Source organism: Rhopilema esculentum, chromosome 2, assembly GCF_057945365.1.
Source record: "Rhopilema esculentum isolate cy_ngs chromosome 2, ASM5794536v1, whole genome shotgun sequence".
NCBI classification, from domain to species: Eukaryota; Metazoa; Cnidaria; class Scyphozoa; order Rhizostomeae; family Rhizostomatidae; genus Rhopilema; species Rhopilema esculentum.
The window spans coordinates 3,702,411-3,713,450 of NC_142816.1; the positions used below are offsets into that span (position 1 = coordinate 3,702,411).

Here is an 11,040-nt window from a genome sequence, read left to right on the forward strand (position 1 = left end):
GCTTTCTAAACCTGAATTAAAATGTTATTTGAAACTCGAGCTAAAGTAAAACAAGTCTTTTACAAATAGACCCTTGAATTAAATGTAAGTTTTAAAGGAGAGACCGACTCGCGAAGACCAAGTAAGAGGCACTTCATACAAAAAAAATTCAGAGCTCTTAACTTCATTTTGCAATGATTGAGTAAATTGTACAGATATATATTAAAGACTTTAATATATTCCCATTTGGAATCGCTTTAAGTTTTCCTGTTGTAAACTATCACAAATAAAGCGTCGTTTAATGCTGGAAATTCTCCACTATGTCGTAATAATTGAATTTAAGTTTATTGCAGGGCTACTATAAGAAAACGTGAAGGTAATTCAACAAATTATCAAAAACTGATTTTTCAACTAAATATTGAAAAGTATTTTACAAGCGAATATTGAGATAATATCTAGTCGTACTCTATATATAACTGGCTTAGCAAAAAATCGAGCAATTGTTTATACTTATATCTATAATAAACGAAATAGTGACAAAAAGAACTTTGTTGGCTGGCAACACTTAAAGCTTTGAAAGCCATGAGCCAAAATAGCTCATAATAAAGAAAGGCCAACTTCAGATAGTTTCTACGACCCGATAACTAGATGCTTCCTACTTCCAGGGAAAACGTTTCCTTTCAAGAATCTTAGTCTAGGCCAAAACAAGCCGCAAGTAGATGGTTATTGACTGAATGTAGCCGAAAAAGTAAAGGCAAACCAAATACACTGGTGTCGCAAATGTGATTTTTTGTCGAAATGCGCCAGTACATATGAAACATAACCATAAGATTTGTAAAAAGAAGTGAACATGAAGTGCCAAAGAGCAGAGAGCCGGCTATAAACAAAGGTTAATCTTTCAGAATTCTTAAGGTATTTCAAGCAAAAATGTTTAAAATAAGGGGTTTAAACAATACGGTAAGCACCTGCTAACTAGAAGGTCTAAGGGCCCTATGAAAAGGCTGAACATGTCGAATGTTTGAGTTATCGGGGGTTCAAGCCATCGGGAGTTTACTGTATCTTTAGGTTGGGAAGTTAAACTTGTCACGTTTATCACGAATACAAGAGCAATAACAATTTGAGGCTAGTTTATTACAAATTCTAACGCTGCCCCACCGATGGCGTATTGTAAACAGGGGCACTGCTTTTGGGCAGAGGGTCTCTACCCCTTATGACGTCAGCAAGCTTCTCTGCCATCATTATTGTAGGTCCATTTAGATTGCCACTAACTACATTTGGCATGATCGAAGAATCTACGACTCGGATACCCTCAGCTCCAATCAAGCGACCTTTGCTATCTACAACAGCCATAGGATCAGATTCATCACCCATTTTACAGGTGCATGATGGGTGATAAGCGGAATCTCCTTTTTGTCTAACAAATGCATCAATCTCGTTGTCGGTTTTTACATTTGGACCTGCAAACGAGGTAAAGACAAATACAATCAACCAATCGATCAGTCAATCAATCCATCAAAATCATTATTTATGTGTCAAAATATTCAGCTCACAACCTAATTGGGGACACAACAAAAAAAGTTAATAAAATTAAGCTGTAGTATATTTGATAAAATTACAGTCTAACTATACTTTACTTGGTGCATCAAAAAGAACCATCAACACCCGACAGCCCACGACAAATCGTGCACCAAACTATCCCCGAAGATCCACAATACAACCCCAAGCTAGATTCCGGATCATATGCGACCATCTAGCATCTCAATCAGGACCTCAACCAAAGACCAAGCCATTACAGCTTAAAATCTCCGGACAGGAGTGACATAACAGGGGCCAGCAATGGGTGTATCGAAACGGGGTAACTGGGCATAAATAGAGAAAATATAAAGCTGAACCAAATAAGGAGCTTTTCAAAAATTTAGAGCAAAGACAAATATATATAAAAACCCAAAAAATGCTTATACCATGCAAAAAAATGCAAAAAAATGTTTAGTTAACATAAAATGAAAAGATTTAAGTTGTGAAAAGAGTTTAGAAAAGTTGTGAAATGCAATCGTTTATAAACATCACCTGGTTGCATTTCTGGTCCTCTGAATTCATCAAAGGCCTTTTGGCTGAATATCTCCCTGGTTAATTTCACAGACTGCCTCAGATCACGACGATCTTCTTCTGTCTCTAAATAATTTGGTTGGATAATCGGATGATCACGGGGGTTAGGTGATCGCAAAGACAGAAATCCACGGCTTGTTGCTCTCAGTGTACCAACGTGGACCTATAGATGGGGACAGAGGAACATGTAGGCGACGAAGGGAAAAAAATCAGTGGAGATCCACAAATCGAAAGGCACAGCGTGAATTTCGCTGCTATCTACAGGACACGAAAAAGCTAAACAAGTAATGAAAACATAAAGGGTTGATGTGAGATACGCTGTTAGATGAGCAAAAATGAGGCCACAAAGATAAGGACGTGGTGGTCATCTGTACCACTTCTTGATCTCCTAAAACCTACCATTGGGTGCTCTTAACTAAAATCAGAGGATTTTCCATCTTTGCATATAGCTTTACATTATCAAAATTGTCAGCCATTTTAATCCGACAAACGAATAGGCAACCCTACCATCACAGCTTATTCATTACTAGCCCCTCCTAGAAGGGGGAATGTTGTGGGGATCGAAAAATGTTTGAGGTCATCTCCTTTTAATACATACAGTGCAATACATATAGTGCCACAACCTTCTTATGGTTTTAAGGATAAAAACTAAAAAAAACAGGCATTGCTCGTACGCTTTTATTCATCTTTACCAAGATTAAGAGGATCAAGTTTAGCAAAGAGGAAAAGGAAGTTGTTACCCCCCCCCCCCCTCTTTGAAAAAACTTCTTTTGGTACAGCCACTGTTTCCAACACTTTTAGCCCTTTTAACACTTTTATGTAGGTATATCAAGAAACCCGGACATCTTACCTGAAAAGCCTCTCTGTCGACCACGATTCGCCCATGATCGATGACTGCAGATGGCAAAAAGTGAAACTGTATATCTGGATGACGTAAACCATCTCTTGATCTGATGAAGCCACCGGATTCCAAATGGCTGGACGCTCCAAGCCCGGTATGAGAAGTCAGCCACTGAATTCCTATCAAGCCCATATTTATCCAATTTGTTGATGATTTATATAATGTAATCGGCTTCTTGCACTCCTGGCAACAAATAATTAAATTCTTATTAGAAAGCTTGGACCCACTACGACCATAAATGTACAGTTTTTAAGCTTTGCTTTGGCTGGTTCAATTGAGAATCACGATACGTTAATGTAGCGGGAAGATTAAATACGATAAAATCAGACTAATAACTGTCCTACAGTGGAGGGATTGTTCTCGCCCAGGGGCAGACACTTGGTCAAATATTGGGGGGGGGGGCAAGCCTATTGTTTAAATAAGATGACGTCACATTTCCCATTGTTTTGGAACAAAAGACCATTTTCCTCTAAAGTATTGGAGGGGCGGTCGCCACTGTTCTCGCCCTTTTCACCACTAATGGGTTCGTGTAAGTTAATACCAGAACGTATGCTGTCCCTATTCTTGCTCCCATGCTCTTGGAATGCAAAAATCCCCCTAGGCCATTGACGGGCTCCTCTTCCTTGTCTCTGCTGGATATACTAGTGGAAAACTGAATGTCTTCTTTTCAAGAATGATGAATATTTTTAAGGTAAGGACAAGAAAATCCCTGACATATCTATGGAAAGTAGTGACATCTGAATTCCACTCAAAAGAAAGCAGCCTTTTACTTCACCTATGATTTATGGGTGTTGTAATACGGGTATTTAAATGTTACACACCTAAGGGCATCCTTAATTGGAACCCAGAAAGAGTGTCGTACATTTTCAAAAAGTGCCAGTTTTATCAGTGAAATTTACCTTTTGTTAGAAACAAACCCTTATTGTCAGAAAAATTATCCTATTTAAAGGTCAAATGTCCCTTTTCTAAAAAAAGGCTCCGTTCTGCTAAAAACTGAAAGACAGATGAGAGACCGGATAAAGAATCACACAGCCTTTTCTTCTAATAATGAATAGGCACAGTGTTTAAACAAGGATGCAACCAAGGGTCTTTGCTTTGTTTGGACCCTTGATTTTTCACATGCTTCCTATGTCACTGGAGAGGAGTGAGTATCACTCAAACTCCTTTTCCCATAAAAATTTAGGAGAAGATCTAGGGGATAAGAGGGCTTCCAAAAGATATGAAGGGGCTGTAATGACATTGTTGGGATCCAGCCCGCCTTGAAAAGCAAATGGGGCTATCTGGCTCTCCAAGCATCAGGAAATGCACCGTTGAGCACCATCAGCCTCGAAGCAATTACGCTCTGGTAGACATACGATGCCTCACTTTCATACGATAACTCACTTACATGCTGGATGTAAAGCTCTAAATGATCCTGTAAATTCTGTCCTACTCCAGGTTTGTTAAGAACTGTCGAAATGCCGTGTCGTTTTAGGTCCGTGTGGTTGCCAACCCCAGAAAGCATCAGGAGCTGTGGCGAGTTGATAGCTCCTCCAGACAGAATCACCTCCTTTTTCGCTTTCATTCTTCGAATTTGTGAATCTATATCAAATGTTAATAGTATTTCAAATATCAAAGAAAACATTACCATAAAAAACAGAAAATATACATGGAATAAATAACTTGATATATATGTTTAGACAAAGATGCATAAAATAATAACAATAATCAAGTTGGATGACTGAAAAACTGGTAGAGTGGGGGTTATTAGATTTTCAATCATAATATCGTATCTTATTTATAAAAAGCACGTCTGTCTAATTAACGCTCCATTGGTCGTTGGGTCGGTACATATCACAAAAACCACTTAATGTATCGCTGATTTATCAAAAGACTTCTGCAAGGAGGCTGGGCTCTACTGAAACATACTCTATACTATTAACGTACCTTTAACATACTCTATACCGACTGCTTTTGTTCCTTCGAAGAGGACCCTAGTGACCAAAGCCTTCGTCTCTGTCTTGAGGTTCTTTCTGGACAAGCTTGGGCGTAAGTATGCCTGCGAGGCACTCCATCGCTTTCCTTTATAAGTTGTCATATCCATTGGGCCTACCCCTTCTTGCTGAAAACCGTTCAAATCTTCTGTATAGGGGTATCCACATTGCATCGCAGCTTCTATGAAAGCTTTGAAAAGTGGGTTTTTCATTTTGCCACGTGATACATGAAGTGGGCCATTGTCACCTCTGTAGTCATCCTCTCCTGATAAAAAATCGATCAAAAGTCAAACGTCCGAGCAAGACATAGGAATATTATATAAAAATACCCTAAACAAGCTTTTCAAACATACAGGAATCGTGAGAGATAAATCTCCTTCCAAACCTACAATCCTTGCCAAAATTGTTGGAACACTTGCGCAAAGCTAAAGCTTTTTTAAAAAAATCCGAGCTCCACATTAACGTATTATCTTGTAATTAACCGATATTCTATCCTGTTCAAAACGCTTTGAATGAATTGAAATTGAGAAACTAAGCTTAATCTTTAAGATAGGGTTAGTGTTACTCCCTTGGTCATTCTATATGTTACTCCCTTGGTCATTAAAGGAAATTATATGTGTCGACTATGCCAACTTCAGCAAAGCTGAGAAATTATATCAAAACAAAGAGACTTCTCGAACCGAGTTCATGTGTTTGTGATTTCCTGAAGTAAGGAAGGCAATCAGCATAGGACCAGCCTTTTGCTCCTGCAGCCTCCCAGCCGTCATAGTCATAAGCATGGCCTCGTATGTAGACCATTGCGTTTAATGCAGAAGATCCTCCCCACACTCGGCCACGTGGCCAGTACATCACTCTATAGAAAAATATAAACTAAATAAGGACTAGGAACAAAAATTTTACACATTATTGAGAGCAAACGAATATTGAGAGATTTTTCTGGCTCCATATCCCATGGTTTGTAGCTACAATGCCCACAAAATGTGTTGGAACACTTTTCACCTTTCTTACTCAACGACTCCTCTTCACCCCCTATACAACTCCCCCCTTAACTATACAATGTTGGATTCCGACTAGAAAATTGTGAAAAATGTAGGTGGGAGCGGAAACACTGTAATGGACGTTGAGCAAAATGTTCATCTTCCTTCCCAACATTGTTTAGAGGGCAGAGGGGGACCTGTCTGCTTGAAACAGGAAAATAAAGTGAAAAATACGCATCTATTACAAGCCCTGTCTCCCTGTTCCAACTACTTTTGGAGGCCATTGTCGACGACGGTTAAGGTTGCAGAGTTCTATTAGAACGAGGCTACTCTAGCATTGATTGGCTTTCAACTAAACAAAGCTATGCCCAAAACTCTCCTTGCAAGGCAACGAAATGCAAAGTAAAACAGAAAAACAGGTTTATAGCGTTTGGCCCTGTCAAAATAAGCCTCTTACAAATATACATTTTATGTAAACACAGCAACACACCTGTTATCCATATGTTGCTGTGGCTCAACCATATAATACCAATTATATGTGTCTGACGACAAATTATACTGCAGAGCTGAAGGCATATGTATCCTCCAGTCCCAAGAATGGTCTTTTGGCCCAGCCTCAACGACAAGGACATCGTGTTGTCCATCCTCAGTCAGTCTGTTTGCCAAAACACAACCAGCTGAACCTGCCCCAACAATCACATAATCATACTCCTTACTGAAGACTGCTCTAGAGCTGTATGATGCTATTCGGAAGTTTTTCCAGTTTTTCTGATGCCCTGTAAAGTATATAAATTCCATGAGATCTTTGCAAAATGGCAGCCAGAAGACCGCCCTTGGATGATTTCCAAGCAGTGCTCATTTAGCAAAATTGTGCTCTTTATCAGGTGAAGAGTTATGCTCGAAACGGCAAAATTATATTTCCGTAAAATCTAAAAATTCGTCATTAAATACATTAATTTTTTGATCATCATTCATCAATGTACAACACGCTGGACTATATTGATGGTCAAATTCTATAGTAGCTAGCATAGCTTGCAAAACACTGCAGCACAAATGTGGAATGAATTTTAACAATTTTATAAATATATTCGGTCACTCCGCAATGCGGGTTGCAGTAGAAAAAGCTTCATTTTATCAGCATCCATTTATTTTTCTTCTTTGATGAAACCACATATTGATGAAAGCACAGAGTTTATAACTGAGGTTGCGGAGCAAATTGATACCGGATTCGACGGTTTACACGACTACTCTGCCGATACAGACACATATCAGGTTGGCTTCATACCACTTTCGTAGCGGGATGATTTAACTCCGCAAAAGCGGAGCGAAAGCATATCGGATTGGATCATCATTATGTAAACAGAATGCGTATTTGGTATAAAACGAATCCGATATGATGTGAATCCAGTGTCGTGTAACCTGGGCCTAAATAGGCTAATCGTTTTGCTGTAGGGGTCGTCAGGTAGTGTTCAAAACGTTTCTCTTCCCATTTTCGCCTTGATCGGGGTGAATATCGGTAAAATTGCTGAAAGGAAGATGGACTTTCTGTCAATGAAGCGGCGGGGGACGAATAGACCCGCAAAAAAGATCTTCCGACGATCAAGGTTATTATCAATCCAGTGGCGCAGATAGTAAAATTCATAGGGGGTACGAGAAATTTAGATTTTCTGACAAAAATTTCATAAGAGCTTTTATTTTTTCAAAAATTTGGACAAAACGTCATGTAAGTCACGTGTCAAAAATTATACTACTCGAAGATTTTTCTTTTCTTTTCCTCTGAAAAAGGCATGTTGAAGTACTATACTCTATTGAAAAAAGTTGCCAATCCGATTCAGACCAACAGAAGATCACAATATTCAACTTTAAAATCAATTCTCTTAAAATGTAACATTGAGATAAAAATTGAAAACCATGTTAAATTTCCGACAAGATCAGAAGTTTTCCCACAAAAACGCAGTTTAGCGGGAGGTTTTTCACCCTTCTGACCCCCCTTATCTACGCCAGCCACTGCATCAATCAATATTTCCTACAGTTGTACTCTAACATCAAATGTTGTATTCTGCAAGTCGACAAAACATTTCACGACATCTTGCCACATTGATTAAACATCGGACCAAAGTTCAGGCAAAAAGTGAAGAAAATTTGCACGGGAAACAACAAATCTTCTGATAAAGATGTTTTTGAATTAAAAGCACACTTACACTGTTATTTCAGTTGCTTTTGAGGCTTCATACCCCCTATATTAGCAACTTAAGACCCCGTTTGCACTGTTCCGTGTGAGTTTGAAATCGTGACAACATGGTTGCGGTTCGCTTATGGTTTTCACTAGCACTCTGGAACCGAGACAATTTGGCTCTGCTATCCGGAATAGTTTTACCCTGCTACGAAAGTGAACAAATTTTGTACCATCACGGTCCTGTCTGTTTTTGAACGAGGCAGTGTAAACGGGGTCTGAAATAGCTAGATACGTAAGAGTGTGAATCATATGCATGGATTTCGAGGAAGACTGAAATATGCTGTAATATATTATCAAAGCTGATGGAGATATGGCATGGAAAAATGTCATACACAGGGGCGGACACTTGGTCAAATATTGGGGGGGGGGCAAGCCTATTGTTTTAATAAGATGACATCACATTTCCCATTGTTTTAAAACAAAAGACCATTGTCCTCTAAAGTATTTGGGGCGTTCGCCCCCCCAAGTGTCCGCCACTGGTCATACAATAAAATCAACTTACTTTTAACCATTTTCAAACAAGCATTTTATTTATAACAAGAAGTGGGCCCTTTGTTCAACATGTTTTAAATGGTTTAAATTCAACAAGTACAATGGTTTAAAATGATGTGTTTGCTCCTTTTAAAGTATAATTTAAATACCCCCATTTGACAGTGGCAGACACGTCTTTCTAGCTAATCTGATTCCATGAAACAAGTTCCCAACTATCCTTGGTATCCTTTGCATGCTATGTTAGCCTTCAGTCTTTGTGATAGATCTATAGAAAGACAGACATACAAAAAATTTACAAAAGGTTTTAAGATGAGATGAAAACTATTGTGTTTACAAGTCTGTCTTATAGTGTTCAATGACAGATAAGCAGACCTGTACAGACATTGGTGTATAGTACAAGTTGGTTATTAATTTAAACATTTACTATGTGATATGAGCGAACAGTTTGTTAAATTTATCTGTTCTTGACAACAAAGTGTTTGTATCAGAGATGCCGCAAGGGCAGGCAGGAACTGCAAAAACTGCAGAAAGGGCATGTTAGGGTATCAAATTTTGCTACTAAAACAAATTGACAATCGTCGTTTAGCCAAAGATAGCCTGGTTGTAGGTGAAGGCCCTGTCAAGGGAGAGAGGGTTGCTGGTCTGGGGGCATAGCCCCTAGGAGAATTTTGCATTGCTACATCCTAAAGACTGTCGAAAATACATTTGAATCAAGACTACAGTCATAATTAATGCCCCCGCTGCCCTTGTAGCTCCGGTGCCCTTGATGTGTGTATCAATTTTTTACATCTAGGTGATGAGCAATGTATTCTCAACTGTGCTAAGATAAATTTGTCAAAGGAGACGGAAACTAATGGGTTTCTTGGAGCAGATCAGTGTGCACTGCATTGCAGGCAGCCAACAAAAAAATTCAAAGCCATACCTAACTTGAACAATGCAAGAACAAAGCAAGCCCAAGGGGCTCTGGACAAATACTTTAGAAACTGGGGCCTCACAGATTTTCCTTTGAACAATTCTTATTTGAAAAAAATTAAAGAATAAACAAAACTGTAATTGAAGAACTTTGGATAGTCAGAGGATCTTTACTACCAGTTCAAAATTTGTTTGCATCTTAGCCAGTTGGTGTACAAGATGTTAAAAGTAGTCATTCTGAGATAGAATAAATTATTCATATGAAAAACAGATCTAGATGTTTCAGGGGTATTACACATATGGTATTGGTATAGAAGACAGTCCTGAAAATTCCAAAGCGCAGGATGTCCTGGCTATCTTAGCTGGCTCATTTGTCAGTTGTTGAAAAGATGAGATTTAAGTTCTAAACACCATTGGCCAAATGATCATTACATAATGGTTTTGACCAAATGATCATTACATAATCGTTTCCCTTCACCGCAGCAAAGACAGTTCAAGCTCTGCCAAAAGCTTTGGCTGAATCTAATGTGACCTAGAGGTAAAACAACTAGCTTTAGAAAATAAATATCTATACAATAAATCACAATCTTATTCCTATCAAAAGGAAATTTCCTATACTTTTTCGGAGAAAAGCGCCGCAACGCAATACTTTTTTGGCACCCAGCTTACCTCAGTTCTACGTGGTCAGGCAGTAAATAGTCTCATCCAATTCAAAATTGATCAAACTTTATCGCAAATACTTTATCACAATATATACAAATTTTATCAAACTTCAGCAGAACTGAAGCAAATTTATATACAAAGCAAAACTGTAATACTTACATATCAGTTCTTGCAGCTGGTGTTGATTACGAATGCTTCGCTCGTTTTGGCCTTTGGGTCCGCCCCTTTTGGCGAAGCCTCGTTTCCAATTGTCATTTGAAAGGGGGGAAGTCATATTTCGAAGATAACGATATCACGGGGGTTTGGTTCTTAGCTAGATTTGGGGTACAAGGGTACAGGTCTACCGAAAGCATAGTGAAAGCGGTTTCTCTCTCTCTGCGATTAATTTTCACGAAAGCTGCACCCCTGGCTAGACCAATTGAAAATATGTTCATATATTTTCGGTGGGATTTATTTGCGGTGAAGCAGGGCAACCGAAGTCTTTTCTTACCGAAATTTCCAAACGCTAGAATAATCTTGTTTTCCACCGGCGGACTTTCAAAGTAACAAAAACAATTTTTTGTTTATTTTGTTTAAGTATTACTTTAAATCCATGACATATAAACTTTCATCAGTTTCTGTCATTAATAAATAAGATATCCTGCTCATCTTCACTTTCTTCTCTTTCGCTCTCTACGTTCAAGAAATTTGAGTTCTCTTTGGGCTGAACTGATTGCTTCTATTGGCACTTCATAATCTCTCTCAATTATTATTTTCCTTTCAATTTGGACGCTTCAATTTTTAACTCGCAATCTATCAGAA

General features: G+C 38.6%; 1 protein-coding gene across 1 annotated transcript; it reads right to left on the reverse strand.

The window, feature by feature from the left end:
• Positions 1-159: 159 nt before the first annotated feature.
• LOC135695435 (choline dehydrogenase, mitochondrial) lies at positions 160-11,026 on the reverse strand. The gene is made up of 9 exons (XM_065214524.2): positions 10,399-11,026; positions 8,814-8,929; positions 6,427-6,712; positions 5,640-5,812; positions 4,913-5,224; positions 4,374-4,567; positions 2,936-3,169; positions 2,047-2,248; positions 160-1,436 (listed from the first exon to the last, which is right to left on the reverse strand). The coding sequence occupies exons 2-9, from the start codon at positions 8,896-8,898 to the stop codon at positions 1,120-1,122; spliced, it is 1,803 nt and encodes a 600-aa protein (XP_065070596.2). The 5' UTR covers positions 8,899-8,929; positions 10,399-11,026; the 3' UTR covers positions 160-1,119.
• Between the last annotated feature and the right edge of the window lie 14 nt (positions 11,027-11,040).